Source organism: Elephas maximus, chromosome 15 (assembly GCF_024166365.1).
Source record: "Elephas maximus indicus isolate mEleMax1 chromosome 15, mEleMax1 primary haplotype, whole genome shotgun sequence".
Taxonomy (NCBI): domain Eukaryota; kingdom Metazoa; phylum Chordata; class Mammalia; order Proboscidea; family Elephantidae; genus Elephas; species Elephas maximus.
The window spans coordinates 85,020,698-85,037,602 of NC_064833.1; the positions used below are offsets into that span (position 1 = coordinate 85,020,698).

The following is a 16,905-nucleotide window of genomic DNA, read 5'->3' on the forward strand; positions in this document are numbered from 1 at the left end:
AAAATCAGTTGGATTCCTCTACACCAACAAAAAGAACATCAAAGAGGAAATCACCAAACCAGTACTATTTACAACAGCCCCCAAGAAGATAAAATACTTAGGAATATATCTTGCCAGAGATGTAAGAGACCTATACAAAGAAAACTACAAGGCACTACTGCAAGAAATCAAAAGAGACCTATTCAGCTGGAAAAACATACCTTGCTCATGGACAGGAAGCCTTAACATTGTAAAAATGCCTATTCTACCAAAAGCCATCTATAGATACAATGCAATTCGATCGAAATTCCAACGATTTTTTTTAATGAGATGGAGAAACAAATCACCAACTTCATATGGAAGAGAAAGAGGCCCCAGATAAGTAAAGCATTACTGAAAAATCAGAACAAAGTGGGAGGTCTCACTCTACCTGATTTTGGAAGCTATTATACCCCCACAGTCGTGAAAATAGCCTAGTACTGGTACAACAACAGACACATAGACCAATGGAACAGAATTGAGAATCCAGACATAAATCCATCCGCATATGAGCAGCTGATATTTGATAAAGGCCAAAAGTCAGTTAATTAGGGAAAAGACAGCCTTTTTAACAAATGGTGCTGGCATAACTGAATATCCATCTGCAAAAAAAATGAAGCAAGACCCATACCTCACACCATGCACAAAAACAAACTCAAAATGGATTGAAGACCTAAACATAAAGTCTACAATGATAAAGATCATGGAAGAAAAAATAGGGACATCATTAGGAGCACTAATACATGGCATAAACAGAATACAAAACATTACTAAAATTGCCGAGAAGAAACCGGATAACTGGGAGCTCCTAAAAATCAAACACCTATGCTCATCCAAAGACTTCACCAAAACAGTAGAAAGACTACCTACAGACTGGGAAAAGGTTTTTAGCTATGACATTTCCGATCAGTGCCTGATCTCTAAAATCTACATGATTCAGCTAAAACTCAACCACAAAAAGACAAATAACCCAATTAAAATATGGACAAAGGATATGAACAGGCACTTCACTAAAGAAGACATTCAGGCCACTAACAGATACACGAGGAAATGCTCACGATCATTAGCCATTAATCAAAACTACGATGAGATTCCCTCTCACTTCAACAAGGCTGGCACTAATCCAAAAAACACATAATAGTAAGTGTTGGAGAGGTTGTAGAGAGACTGAAACACTTATACACTGCTGGTGGGAATGTAAAATGGTACAAACACTTTGGAAATTGATTTGGCGCTTCCTTAAAAAGCTGAAATAGAACTACCATACGGTCCAGCAGTCCCAGTCCTTGGAATATATCCTAGAGAAAGAAGAGCCTTTATACGAACAGGTATATGCACACCCATGTTCATTCCAGCACTGTTTACAATAGCAAAAAGTTGGAAGCAACCAAGGTGCCCATCGACGAATGAATGGATAGATAAACTATGGTATATTCACACAATGGAATACTACGCATCGATAAAGAGCAATGATGAATCTGTGAAACATTTCATAACATGGAGGAATCTGGAAGGCATTATGCTGAGTGAAATTACTCCTTTGCAAAAGGACAAATATTGTATGAGACCACTATTACAAGAACTCAAGAAATAGTTTAAACAGAGAAGAAAATATTCTTTGATGGTTACGAGAGTGGGGAGGAAGGGAGGGAGAGGGGATTTACGCTAATTAGATAGTAGACAACTATTTTAGGTGAAGGGAAAGACAACACACAATACAGGAGAGGTCAGCACAACTGGACTAAACCAAAAGCAAAGAAGCTTCCTGAATAAACCAAACGCTTCGAAGGCCAGAGTAGCAGGGGCGGGGGTTTGATGACCATGCTTTCAGGGGACACCTAAGTCAATTGGCATAATAAAATCTATTAAGAAAACATTCTGCATCCCACTTTGGAGAGTGCCATCTGGGGTCTTAAACGCTAGCAAGCAGCCATCAAAGATGCATCAATTGGTCTCAGCCCACCTGGAGCAAGGAACAATGAAGAACACCAAAGACACAAGGTAATTATGAGCCTAAGAGACAGAAAGGACCACACCAACCAGAGACTACTACATCAGCCTGAGACCAGAAGAGCTAGATGGTGCCCGGCCACAACCGATGACTGCCCTGTCAGGAAACTCAACAGAGAAACCCTGAGGGAGCAGGAGAGCAGTGGGATGCAGACCCCAAATTCTCATAAAAAGACCAGACTTAATGGTCAGACTGGGACTGGAGGGACCCTGGAGGCCTTGGTCCCCAGACCTTGTGTTAGCCCAAGACAGGAATCATTCCTTAAGCTAACTCTTCAGACAGGGATTGGACTAGGATAGGGGATGGAAAATGATACAGATGAAGAATGAGCTTCTAGGTTCAAGTGGGCACATGAGACTATGTTGGCATCTCCTGTCTGGAGCGGGGATGCGAGGCCAGAGGGGACCAGAAGCTACCCAATAGGACACGAGGTAAGAGTGGAGGGAAGAACTGTGCTGTCTCATTGGAGGAAGGGCAATTAGGAGTGTATGGCAAGGTGTATGTAAATTTTTGTATGAGAGACTGACCTGATTTGTAAACTTTGACTTAAAGCACAATAAAAATTAAAGTTAAAAAAAAAAAAAAGATGCCCTCAGTCCAAAAGAATAAGAATTAAACATGTTATACTCCAGAGAGAAACTTAGAAAAAAGCAAGTGAATCCAACAAAATTGATAGATATAACTGGTAGGTGGGGATAAATAGAACTAACCCTTTCCCTTCTTTCAAAGTGATTTTTCTGGTCAATGGTCCAAACTGCCTGTTTTGCCTAAAGCCACTGAGTGACTTTGCTAAGCTCACCCAAAAACAATACTCAGCTCTGTTTGGCAGAGTCAAGGATCCGGAAAAATGAATTTGCTTTAGAAACGATGACACACATACAATGCCTCGCACGTGTGAATCATTTCAGAAGTATAGCACTTCATATGTGTTTTTCTGTAATTGCTGTTTTGAGTCATTCAGTGTCCCTTATTATTAATGATAATGCTCGACCTCATTGCGAAATGAAAAAGGTATTACAGCCTTGCTGATTTCACAATAACTAGATGACTTACTTTCCATGCTGATTTGCATTTATTCTCATAGGGGATTTTAGATGGCACTGTTGAGAAAGAAAAGAGAATAAATTGAAGTAGCAAAATTTTCACTTACAGAAACAGTGCTGTCAGACGCCAAAAAAGTGGTGTGGCCTGCCTTGTTTCTATGGTGAAAATTTTGTAATATTTACTTTATATGATAAGAGTTGTAAGTGGAATTCTGTGTTGTTTGTTCAGTCTATTATGCAGATGGTGCTTGATTAAAATCTATTTTAAACTACAGCAATTACTGCAAGATAGTGTGCATTAAACAGCTCTCCCAGCTCCATTAAAGGCTTTGGGACTGTTGCAGTCTATTTTAAATATGCTTACAGACATTTCTCACTTCTCTGGGGACGTTTCAATAGCAGTGATTCCCTTTCCTTGATAGTCTTAACTCTGGTACTCTGTATTCCCTAGAAGTATTATCTAACAACGCCGTTAACACGTGCTTTTTTAAAGTGAAAGATTATTGTTTTCTTGTGATAAATAAGTTAAATACATCACTATAATTAAGCAATAAGGCATGACAGGAGATGGATTACCAGAGGCCTAAGGACACCTCTAGGGATTTTAGAAATAAATCTATGTCTAAGAGTAAGTTAGACGAAGCCTGTGAGTCTGTGTGAAGCTTAGGTGAGAGTGATTTTTATCTCTGTATTTGTGTATGTATTTATTTTTTCAGTAGTCCTTTCATGGATTGGAAAAGAAGCCTGTGGGTGATCAGGGCTACAGTTAGTTAGGGCCTCAGCTCAGCTATGCTCTTAGTGGCTATGATTTTTATTCAGTTTTTTATGTGTTCCATATTTTCTTTGCCTTGTAAGTCTAAGCCTCTGCCCAGTGCTGTAGAATGAGAGAGTAGAAAGAAACATATAACTATGTTATAACTATAACTATCCTCTGTGTGCAAGTCACTGTCCTAACGCTGGGAAGAATGTCAAGATTAATGAGACCTGGTCCTGACTTTCAATATGTGTGCAGTTGTGGAGAGCTTTCATTTTTGCATCATATGTTTTCTTCTACAACCTAAACATTGTGATGTTAGAATTAAATTTTATTCTCCAGTCTTAGAACTCTTATAACTTTAAAAATATTCTATTCTAGGACAGTTCTGCTCAACACAGTAGCCACTAGCCATTTATAACTATTTAAATTTCACTAACTAAAGAAAGCTAGAAAAAAAAAATGAGTTCCTCAGTTGCACTAGCCTCATTTCAAGCGCTCTGTGGCTAGTGGATAGTGGCTACCCTTTTGGACAGTACACAGAACATTTTCGTCGTTCCAGAGAGTTGTATGAGACAGCTCTGCTCTAGACTTTAGAAGTTGGGGCCTCTTACAAAGTTAGAACATAAATTTATAAGCTTTCATCCATCTGAGTAAGAAATCAGGATCCACACAATAGTCAGAGTTAAGGCCCAAGGACATATTATAAATCCATCAAGCTAATTTTCCCACCACCATTATATTCATCATCATGATGTTCATTCTAAATAGTCTGTGGTCAAGAGTCAGGTATCTTTCAAAATACAGTCCATTAGTGCCATGTAGATAGACCTAAATTACAGCAGCATTTCTTCCTTCAAAGAGGCTTCGCATATGAGGAATGACCACGTGTTTTTCACTTACATGATGAAACTACCTACAGAATTACAAATTCTTACAAACTTCCAGTTCATGACACCAACTGTAAATTAGTAACTCATTTCTGCCCCCTCCCCAACACCGGAAGAGTGCAAAATAGAAAACAAGACCCCCACAGGTCAGGAGGCCATCCACAGTGCCTCAGGAGGCAAGCAGCCTCACACTCCATACAACACTTCCCAAAGACTGGGCTTCGTTAGACATAAAACCACAGCAGGGAATTTTCATTCCATTATATCGCATCCTAAAATGCAAAGATTTTGTACATACCCAATAAGTCTTTATACAAGGAACATTGAGCAATATAATAAACAATTTCCTTCAAAGCACATTTTATTAAAACAAAAACAGAGATCTTTCATATATAGTTTTTGTTTTGTTTATGGTTTTTGCCCCCTCGTGTAAGCATTTGGTGAAAGTCAGGGCATTATATTAAATCATTGGTTCATTTCTATGAGGGCAATGTTATGAGTGGTCAGAATATTACTGTCCAAGAATATACCCTTTGGGTGATGTAGCTTGCTTATTGAAGGAAAGGTTGTGAATCCTGAGAAGTGAATATTTTATGTGTATCCTTTAGGTTGGCTCTTTCAGATGTGAGTTTTCTTGCATGGCAGGTAATTGAAACCGAGGTTACCAAGAGTACTTAAAGGAAAGGCATGGTATGTGGTTGGCTGAAAGAAGATCAATATGCTCTTGCTTTCAGGTATTGCGAAGATAAAGATGACATAATATCACGAGTTTGGCTGGTAGTCTGGCCTTCATGGGGGCTTAGTGCCTCTGAGGTACTCAGACAGATACACAGTTGAAGCCCCAGAATTAAGCTCCATGACACAGAAATGGTATCTCCTGAGCCTTGAAAATGTGGAGCCAAAAGTCGTGAAGTACTTGTTTCTACTAAACAAAACTCAGAGATTGAGCAGGACTGCATCCTAGTGACCCTACAGAGTAAGCCAGTGCACGGGGAAAGCCTCAGACAACTAACTGAATGGATTGGTTGTATGGAATTATTTAGTGTGTCCTACTGTTGTTGCTATAAACCAAAATCAAACCCATTGTCATCAAGTCGATCCTGACTCATGGTGACTCTATGTATTACAGAGTAGAACTGTGCACCGTAGGGTTTCCTTGGCTATAATCTTTACAGAAGCAGATTGCCAGGCCTCTCTTCTGGAGCACTGCTAGATGGGTTTGAATCACCAACCTTTAGGTTAGTAGGCAAACATAAGCTATTTGTGCCACCCAGGAACTCTAAAGTTGCTGTACATTGCCTCAGAATAATAATTTATGACTTGGATACACTTGATACTTAGTTTCTTACTATTGGTGATGGATTCTCATGCTTTATCAGGTCATCCCTAGGAAGTAGGGTCATGTTGTCAAATACAAGAAGATAACTGTCTCCCTTTCTGTCACAGCAGGGAATCACACATCCAGTGGATATAAAACCTGCATCTTACTGTCCAAATACCAATTTAAAAAGAAAAGAAGCATGAAGATCATTGATCCAAACACAGTTTTGGACAGTGGAGGAAGGAAGATATCTACATAATTTGGAGAAACCTGTCAATGTTTCCTATGATGCAGCATTTACATTGCATCATAGGAAACTTATCCCCATGACTGACATTTGAGCATTTTCCGAAGAGATTGATATAATCTTCAATCATGGAGATTTCAGCGTGTTAGATTGTTAATTTTTTAATTAAAATTAAAAATGAGGCTAAGTAATATGCCGTAGGGATAAACATTCATTTATCCTTATCCTTGGTTTCCTATTTCTAAATATTCTCAATCCTTGATGAATTATGCCCTCCAATATCATTATTATGCCATTTTTAATATTTTTCACTGTGGCCCGTTGTTAACTGCTGTGTATTTTTCTTTTTAGTTAATATTTTATAATTATGAATACAAGATCAGGTATGTTTACAAGATTTAGAAATTATAAAAATATGTAAAGAAGAAAATTATAAAGACTCATCCTCTCATCCAGAGAAGTTACTGTTAATATTTCAAATGTATTTTAAAAACTTATCTGTGTTTTCTCTTTTACTACATATTTTTTTGTTGCCCTTAAATATAAAGTAAATTAGTGAGGCTTGATTTCCTATAACGGAAATCATTTGTGCTTTCTTTCTGTCATTCTTGCAATTATATTATTATTTTATGTTATTATTATAACAGATGTTAAGCACTTACTATGTATGTATTCGGAACCATGAGAAGTGCTAGTGGGACCGTTCTGCACAGTCACAGTAGATATTCCCAGATAGAATGGAAGAAAAATGGAGAACAAAACTCAAATTCTTAAAAAAGGCCAGACTAACTGGACCAGTTGAGACCAGAGGACTCCTTGAGACTATTCCTGAGACATTCTTTAAACCTTGAACTGAAACTATCCCCTGAGATCACGTCATAACGAAATATCAGAATGGCACACAAAACAGCTATTACCCCTAAGTACAGTATTTTACTAAAAACTCATCTATATGAGACCAAAGGTCAACATCTACTCTAAAGCAAAGATGAGAAGATACGGGGCAGGGAGACTGGAGTACTGGAAATGGAACAACCAGAACACAATTAAAGAGAACGTTGACACATTGTGAAAAATGTAACTTAATGTCACTGAACAATTTGTGTGGAAATTACCAGATGGGAACCTAACTTGCTTTGTAAACTTTCACCAAAAACAGAATAAAATTGTATTTTAAGAAGAAGATGTACTAGTGAGCAAAATGAGAACTGGACTCTGCCCTCACAGAGCTTACACTCTAAGATGGGAGAAGATCTAACAACCACATAAATTATTATGTAATTACAGGTTTGATATGTACTCTGAAGGGAAGTATCAGAACTGTGCGCGTGAGTAGTAGGCTCTCTACTCCAGTTTGAGATATCTTTGAGACTTCCCACCAGAGATGGTCAGAGAGCAGTTGTTTACATACATGCCCCACCCAGGGTAAACATCAACTTGACAATCATCCATGCACAAGCGGGGATGGAACCCATTTTACAAGATCTATTTATGAGCTTCGCCAAGTACAAACTCACAAGAGAAGATGTTTTACAGCAAGAACGTCAGAACTCTACCACTGGTGGCCAGGTAGAGGAGGATGAGCCTGAAAATAGCGAGGCCAACAAGGCGGGAGCAAAACCCTGAGAGCATGGCACCATGGAAACCATGGGAGAGAGGGTGCTCACACAGAAGCTCAAGTAGAGGAAAACTAAAAACCCCATTGGATTTAGTGATGTGGCCATCAATGACCTTATTGAGAGCCCCAGATGGGAGGGAAGGCACACTGAAGTGAGGTCCAAGGGCCGCGTACAACCAACTCAGACAACCTCTTCATGGAGTTTGGCTGTGAAGAGAAAGAAATGACCGTATGTAGCCTTGGAACACAGAGAAAGTTTCCTCGTTTGTTTTGACTCTCAAGATATATAAATGCCGTCATAGTTACCTGGAAGAGCCCTGGTGGCGCAGTGGTTAAGAGCTTGGCTGCTAACCAAAAGGCTGGAAATTCAAATCACCAACCGCTCCTTGGAAACTGTATAGAGCAGTTCTCCTCTGTCCTATAAGGTCGCTGTGAGTTGGAATCGGCTCAGTGGCAATGGGTTGCTTTGTTTATTTAGTTACCTGGAGCTGCTGGAACCAAAATACCCATTCACCTTTACTTATTGGACATATTGCTCACTGTGTGTTTAAAATCATGACTAGGAAGACAGGATAAACAAGAAGAAGACAAGTGAGATTGTCGATCCAACGGGGTTAGTACAAGAAGATTCACTGCTGTCACGGTTACAATGAAAGAGTAAAGGAGGGTGTGGGACAGTAAGGGAGAATATTTAACAGAAGATGAGAAGTTTAGGGAGGATACTTAGTCGTATAATAATATTATTAAAAGAATGAACAAAATTATTTAAAGCTATGTCTTTTTTATGTAAACTAAGCCGGGAGAAGGAATAGTTAAACGTACATGAAATATGAAGTTTTGGGTCTGTGCAATGTGTGTGGCCAGGGCTGTGTGTAAGCTGTAAAGGAAAAAACAATTTGATTTGTCCCCAAATATTCTTAGTTCCCTGTAATCCTATGTTAGGATTCCCTGGGTGGTGCAAACGGTTAAGTGCTTGACTGCTAACCAACAGGTTGGAAGTTTGAGTCCCCCCGAGGTGCTTTGGAAGAAATTCCTGGTGCTCTCATTGTGAAAGGTCACGGCCGTTGACAACCCTGTGAAGCACAGTTCTGCTCCGACACCCCTTGGTCACCATGTGTCGGAACCGACTTGATGGCACCTGAGGGCTTTTTTAATTCTACTTTGATTTTTATTTCAGATTAATGGTGGAGAGAAGCGGCCTGCCTCTGACATGGGGAAGAAACCAAAAACTCCCAAGAAGAAGAAGAAGAAGGACCCAAATGAGCCCCAGAAGCCGGTGTCTGCCTATGCGCTGTTCTTTCGTGATACCCAAGCTGCCATCAAGGGCCAAAATCCAAATGCTACCTTTGGCGAAGTGTCTAAAATTGTGGCTTCCATGTGGGATGGCTTAGGGGAAGAACAGAAACAGGTAAGACGGAGTGCAAAATGCAGTGAGAATCAACAATATTTGAGAACATGAAAGCACTCTAAAGAAATGACTTGTGAGTGCTGGGGCGAGTCCTTCAGTTACTAGAACTAAGGTTGAGACTGTGCCCCCATCAGAACTAGACTTTCGGAGACTTTCACATAACTTTATACTCGTTTATTGCTCCTCCATAAAAAGCATGTTAGTGCCTTTGTTTCAAAGTTTATATAGTGTAGTCACTTTTGGAAGGACTTTCACATAGCCAAGCCAGGATTACCTCATTTCCTAATGTTGCCAGTGTGATCATAAATACTCAAAAAAATCCTAAAAGTCTTTTGGAAACTGTCCACACCACTCTTTAGCACTTACTGTTTACCCTTTTGTCATTAAAATCCTCTTTGCTGTTTGCTAAATGAACCTCAAATTGAAGGGCTTCTACCCTTAGCCATTCCCTAAAGACCCCTGGGACATGTTATTCAATCCCTTTTATACCATATTTCTAGAGTGTGCTAAATAGGACCAGATGCTTGTTTTTCTCCTTCTTCATGGATTGCCATGGGGTGACTGAGGAGCATGGTCAGGCAGGACCACATGAGACACTTCTCATCTCAGCCACAGCATAAGTAGCCCCAGAAGGTCTTAAGGATGAAGGGGAGTCGTGGAGAGACAGTGAGAGTTGCATGAGAGGGTGTACCTCAACGAAGAAGCCCTGTTGATCCCGTATTTCCAAACCTGGGACCAGATTGCCATTGTCTCCATATAGAGTTTCCTGGTCACCAAGAGAAAAGTGGACCAGCATTGTTATTAAAATACAAATAAAATGCATGGAAATGGCTATGTGGATGCAGCTTTAGCCACTACAGAACCACTACAGAACCGCAAATTTCATGAATGACCTATTAGTCTCACATTTGATTCTAGATAGAGACTTTTGCCTCTCCTCATCAGGTTCCGCAAGGCATATAAAACACAGAAAAGTCTCCAACCTATATATACATCTAGAAATACCTCTATATTATGACTGTATAGTATAACATCTACAATGTCTGCAGTATTTTTTACTTTTAAAAGCACTTTTGCGTAATTTATCTCACTTGTTTTACTCAATACTCATAGTTATATAGGGAAATTATTATTCCAGTTTTGCACATTATGAAACAGGGCTTGAAAAGTGAAATGCATTTGTTTATTCAGTCAATTTTTTTGGAATGCCTATTATGTGCCAGGCACTATTCCAGATGCTGGAGATTTGGCAGAGAACAAGACAAATGGTCCCCATTCTTTTGGATGATCTAGATTATGTCGTAGGCACAGAGAATGATGGTAACTAGAACTTGTCATTCATCTCACAGCTCGTTTCCTGAACAAACCCTATGAGATCCATGATGGCTTTAGTGGCCGAGACCAGTTGCTAGGGAAACAGGAACATCCTCCCAGTACCCCCTAAGCCCCCTTTTCTGCACACCGAAACTATCTTCTACAATTTGAAATGTCCACACAAGTTCTTTTGTCATTTTCAAGATGGCCAGCCCAAGGGAATGCCTTCGTGGGAGAGCACAGACCTCCCGTATGAAGCACTGGGTGGCAGTAGTCATCTTGAAGGACTGGAAACACACAGCAAAGACGTTCTTGGGACAAATGTCCATCTCACTATTAAGACGGTAGCTAGCATTGTATGCTGTGACTGTAATGATTTTAGAGCTGGTTTCTCTCTAACTTGTATCAGTTCGCTCTTTCTCCCAAATCTGAGGTGTGCTCCCCATCTATGTTGGACGTTCACGGGGGGATTGTACAGTGACTTCATTCCTCCACTCAGTAGAGCATCCCTGGACAAGAAACTAGGACACATCTGCCATGAATCCCAGCCCCTTCCCGTGCTCTCGATTCTGTAACCTTCATGCCTCCCTGCTCCGCCTACAATGTCCAGATATCAGGATGCCCCTCACATTCTGCTCCAAGAGCCCCCTATTTATTTTTGGATTCATGACAGGCTTTAATGTTATGGAGTCCCTGGGTGGTACAAATGGTTAAGCACTTGGCTGCTAAATGTTGGGGGTTCCAGTCCACCCAGGGGTGCCTTGGAACAAAGACCTGGCAATCTACATTTGAAAAATCAGCCATTGAAAACCTTGGGAAGCACAGTTCTGTTCTGGTACACATAGGGTCACCTTGAGTCAGAGTTGACTCATGGGCAGCGGTTTTTTGTTTGTTCGTTTAACACTATAAACTCATTTGCTTTATGAGGTGAAATTTCCTAGAGGAGTCACCCACAAAGCCCTTCCCCGCCCTAGCTATGTGTGCAATGACCCTTGTTCATCAGAGGATGTACAGGACTCCTCTCTGAAGATCCAACCCCCTTTGCCCTACTTAAGACCCAGCAACCCAGTTGGGAGTTTCGTCCCCAGGCTCACACGTGCTCCCTTAGCATCTTCCGTTTTGTCAGAAGTTTTGTTTCAAGAGATACCAGTCGCCTGCATCGTGACCTATCTAACTCCTCTTGTCTATCTTGCTGACCCCAGTTATCCACATTCATACTTATTTCCCATGTTCACGAGAGGAACTCATGAAGCTCAATACCAGGGTCTTAAAGGGGGTTACCTACAAAGCCTGTCCTAACCCACAATTGGCCCTTTCCATTGTCAGTATTAAAAAGTGCCTATACTCATGTTTCCAGTACAAAATATTAATGTTCTTATGAAGAAAATCAGGTGGTTCCTCAAAGCAGCAAATGTAAAGCAACGTGGCTCTTCCTACTAATTCTACTATAATAAGGCTTTTTTTTTTTAATGTAGTAAGAGCAGAAAACTAGGACAGTATTCCACATTCTTTTTGTCTGACCATATAAGGTACTTACAGACCCAAAGAATATGAGATTCATTATTCTCAATTGTTAGTTAGAAAGGGAACTTCCTCCCATTCTCCTATTCCCTTTTCACGTTGGAGCTGAGCCTTTCTAATGTAGATAACGATCACAGTACGATATAATACTTAAGGATTCTTAATTGCATATATGTGGTGACAAAACTTTTCTTTCTCTCTCGCATTTTATTTTTAATTTAAAAAGTAACTTGCAGTGAGTCTACCTTTGGGCTCTCTCATAATGGAAATACTTGGGGTTTTTTGAGAATTTATTTTATAAAGGATGAAATTATATATTAGTTGACCTATAAATCTCATTAAGATCCCTGGGTAGCACAAGCGATTTGCGCTCAACTACTAACCTAAAAGTTGGAAGTTCGAATCTACCCAGTGGTTCTCAGAAGGAAGGCCTTGCAGTCTGCTTCCATTAAGATTGTGGCCAAAAAGCAGTATGGAGCAATTCTATTCTGTAACACATGGGGTCACCATGGGTAGAAATAGACTCAATGGCAAGGGATTTGGTGTATATATGTCATTAGTATTGTAAAGAAATTTGATAGTGAAAATCTAGTTGCTAAAGAAAGGTATGCCAAAATAGGGACAAAACTATGAGACCTAATTATTTTAAAAAATAGATAATCAAACACAGCTATCAACGCACAAACAGCAGAAGACAAATTAAATAACTGAAACGCCATAAAAATTGAATACTTATGCTTATCAAAAGACTTTATCAAAAAAGTAAAAAGACAACCTACAAACTGGGAGAAAATTTTCAGGAGCAACATTATCTGATAAGGATCTAATCTCTAAAATACAAATACGTGGAAAACTTCAACAACTCAACAACAAAAAGACAAGCAATTCAATTAAAGAAAGGGCAAGAGACATGAACAGACACTTCACCAAAGAGGATAGTCAAATGGCCAACAAACACATAGAAAGATGCTTGTGATCATTAGCCATTAGAGAGACGCAAATCAAAAGTACAATGAAATACCATCTCACCCTTGCTAAAATGACACTGATTTAAAAAAAAAAAAAAACAGAAAACAAATTCTGATGAGTATGTGGGAGATTGGAACCATTATCCATTCCTGATGGTACTGCAAAATGGAAAGCAGCATGGCGCTTCCTCAAAAAGCTAGAAATAGAACTACCTATGATTCAGCAATCTCACTCCTAGGTGTATACCCTAGAGATCTGATAGAAGAGACACAAACAGACATATGCACACCTACATTCATTACAACACTATTCACGATAGCAAAAAGATGAAAACAACCTAAGTGGATGAATGGATAAACAAGATGTGGTACATACATACAATGGAATACTATGCAGCTATAAAGAATAATGATGAGTCCTTGAAACATAAAATGGATAAATCTGGAGGACATTATGCTGAGTGAAATAAGTCAATCACAAAAGGGCAAATATTGTATGATCTCACTTTTATAGAAAGACAAGAATAGGTATACGTACAGAAACCAACATTCACTGGTGTTACTAGGGTTAGGTGGCAGAGGGGGAATCACTCTCTGTTGTATTCCCTGTCAGGGCGGTCATTGGTGGTAGCTGAGCACCATCTAGTTCTTCTGGTGGAGTCTCTGATTCATTTGGTCCTTTAGTCCTTTGGGCTAGTATTTTCTTTGTGTCTTTGGTTCTCTTCATTCCCCTTTGCTCCGAGTGGGGTGGGACCAATTGATGTATCTTAGATGGCCACTCGCAAACTTTTAAGACGCCAGACACCACTCACCAAAGTGGGATGTAGAACATTTTCTTAATAAACTATGTTATGCCAGTTGACCTAGATGTCCCACAAAACTATGGTCCCCAGGCCCCAATTCCAGCTACTCTGTGCCTCAAAGTGTTTGCATGTGTCAAGGAAACTTGTTGCTTTTGCTTTGGTCCAGTTGTGCTGACTTCTCCTATATTGTGTATCGTCCGTCCCATTACTGAAGTTTAATTTTTTTTTTTATACTATCTAGTTAGTGATTTCCTTCTCCCCCCCACCCCTGCCACCCTCCTAACCATCAAAGAGTGCTTTTTTCTGTGTATAAACCTTTTCTCAAGTTCTTATAATAGTGGTCTCACACAATATTTGTCCTTTCATGACTGACTTATTTCACTCAGTATAATGTCCTCCAGATTCATCCATGTCGTGAGTTGTTTCTCAGATTCCTTATTGTTCTTTATCATTGCATGGTATTCCACTGTGTGTATGTACCATAATTTGTTTATCCATTCATCTATTGATGGGCATTTAGGTTCTTTCCATCTGTTTGCTATTATGAATAGTGCTGCAATGAACATGGGCCTGCATATGTCTATTGGTGTGACAGCTCTTATTTCTCTAGGATATGTTCCTAGGACTGGGATTGCTGGATCATATGGTATTTCTATTTCTAGCTTTTTAAGGAAGTACCATATCGTTTTCCAAAGTGGTTGTACCATTTTACATTCCCACCAGCAGTGCATAAGGGTTCCAATCTCTCCACAGCCTCTCCAACACCTGTTATTTTCTGTTTTTTGGATTAGTGCCAGCTTTGTTGGAGTGAGATGGTATCTCATTGTAGTTTTTATTTGCATTTCTCTAATGGCTAATGATCGTGAGTGTTTCCTCATGTATCTGTTAGCCACCTGAATGTCTTCTTTGGTGAAGTGTCTGTTCATATCCTTTCCCCATTTTTTAATTGAATTATTTGTCTTTTTGTTGTTGAGGTGTTGCAGTATCTTGTCGATTTTAGAGATTAGACCCTTATCAGATATGTCATAGTCAAATTTTTTCTTTTCCGTCTGTAGGTTCTCCATTTACTCTTTTGGTGGTCTTTTGATGAGCATAAGTGTTTGATTTTTAGTAGCTCCCAATTATCTAGTTTCTCTTCTGGTATTTGTGCATTGTTAGTTAGTTATGGTTTGTATACAATTTATGCCATGTATTAGGGCCCCTAGCATTGTCCGTATTTTTTTTTCCTTGATCTTTATCTTTTTAGATTTTATATTTAGGTCTTTGATCCATTTTGAGTTAGTTTTTGTGTCTGGTGTGAGGTATGGGTCCTGTTTCATTTTTTTACAGATGGTTATCCAGTTATGCCAGCACCAGTTGTTAAACAGACTGTCTTTTCCCCAGTTAATGGACTTTGGGCCTTTGTCAAATATCAGCTGGTCATAGATGGATGGATCTACCTCTGGGTTCTCAATTCTGTTCCATTGGTCTATGCATCTGTTGTTGTACCAGTACTAGGTTGTTTTGAAGAGGTTCTAAATTAAGGTGGTGTGAGGCCTCCCACTTTGTTCTTCTTCAGTAATGCTTTACTTCTCTGGGGCCTCTTCCCTTTTCATATAAAGTTGATGATTGTCTCTCCATCTCATTAAAAAATGCCATTGGAATTTGGATTGGGGTTGCATTGTATCTGTAGATCACTTTGGGTAAAATTGACATTTTCACAATGTTGAGTCTTCCTATCCATGAGCAAGGTATTTTTTTCCACTTATGTAGATCTCTTTTGGTTTCTTGTAGTAGTGTTTTGCAGTTTTCTTTGTACAGGTCTTTTACACCTCTGGTTAGATTTATTCCTAAGTACTTTATCTTCTTGGGGGCTATTATAAATGGTATTGATATGGTGATTCCCTTTTTTTAAGTTCTCTTTGTCGGTTTAGAGGAATCCAACTGATATTTGCATGTTTATGTTATATTCTGGTACTTTGCTGAACTCTTCTATTAGTTCCAGTAGTTTTCTTGTAGATTCTTTGGGGTTTTCTGTGTATAAGATCATATCATCTACGAATAGGGATACTTTTACTTCTTCCTTACCAATTTGGATGCCCTTTATTTCTTTTTCTTAACTTATTGCTCTGGCTAAGACCTCCAGCACAATGTTGAGCAAGAGTGGTGATAAAGGGCATCTGTCGTAGGCTGGATTCTCTAGAGAAGCAAAACCAGTAAAGCAAATAAATAGATTAAAAAACCCTAGACTTATATCAAGGAAACAGCTCACACAACTGTAGAGGCTGGAACGTCTCAAGTCTATGGATCAGGATTCATGCAGCCACAGGGGCTGGTGAATCCAAGATCAGCAGGTCGGAGAGCAGGGCTCCTGCTCACAGGCTGTGAATGTCAACGAATCCCAAGAGTGGCAGGCAAGACCACAAGGCTTGTCCTGATACACATAGCTGCAGGGGCTGGCGAACCCAAGACCAGCAGATCAGAGAGAGCAGGACTCTTGCTCACAGGCTGTGAAGACTGATGAATTCCAAGGTCGGCAGGTAAGCTGATAGCTCAAGTCCAAGTCCCAGGGATCAGAAGTCAGATGACAAGAGGCACCTGCAGGATCCAGAACAAGCCAAAAGCCTTGACAAGGCAAGCAGGAAGGAAGTAGATGGTGGAGGGCAGAGAGATGAAGGCTGAGGGGGCAGTGAGCCGCCACAGGCCCTGCCCCTGTGGGTACCATTCAGCAGATTCCATCATGGGACTCTGATCGCATATCAAATTTCACAGGGAAGTGATCATAACATTATACAACTGCCAAAACACTGAGAATCATGGCCCAGCCAAGCTGACACACATTTTTAGCCATCACATCATCCTTGTCTGGTTCCCATTCTTGAGGGGAATGCTTTCAGTCTCTCTTCACTGAGAATGATATTGGCTGTTGACTTTGTACAAATGCCTTTTATTGCATTGAGAAATTTCCCTTCTATTCCTATCTTGCTGAGAGCTTTTATCACGAATGGGT

At 39.8% G+C, this 16,905-nt stretch overlaps 1 protein-coding gene across 3 annotated transcripts in view; it reads left to right on the forward strand.

Annotated features, from left to right (window-relative positions):
* TOX (thymocyte selection associated high mobility group box) overlaps positions 1-16,905 on the forward strand; it is a 364,544-nt gene that overhangs the window by 308,265 nt on the left and 39,374 nt on the right. For all 3 annotated transcript variants that reach the window (XM_049854467.1, XM_049854469.1, XM_049854468.1), the window contains exon 5: positions 9,080-9,310. In XM_049854467.1, the coding sequence (XP_049710424.1) occupies positions 9,080-9,310 (231 nt within the window). The remainder of the gene's footprint in view (positions 1-9,079; positions 9,311-16,905) is intronic.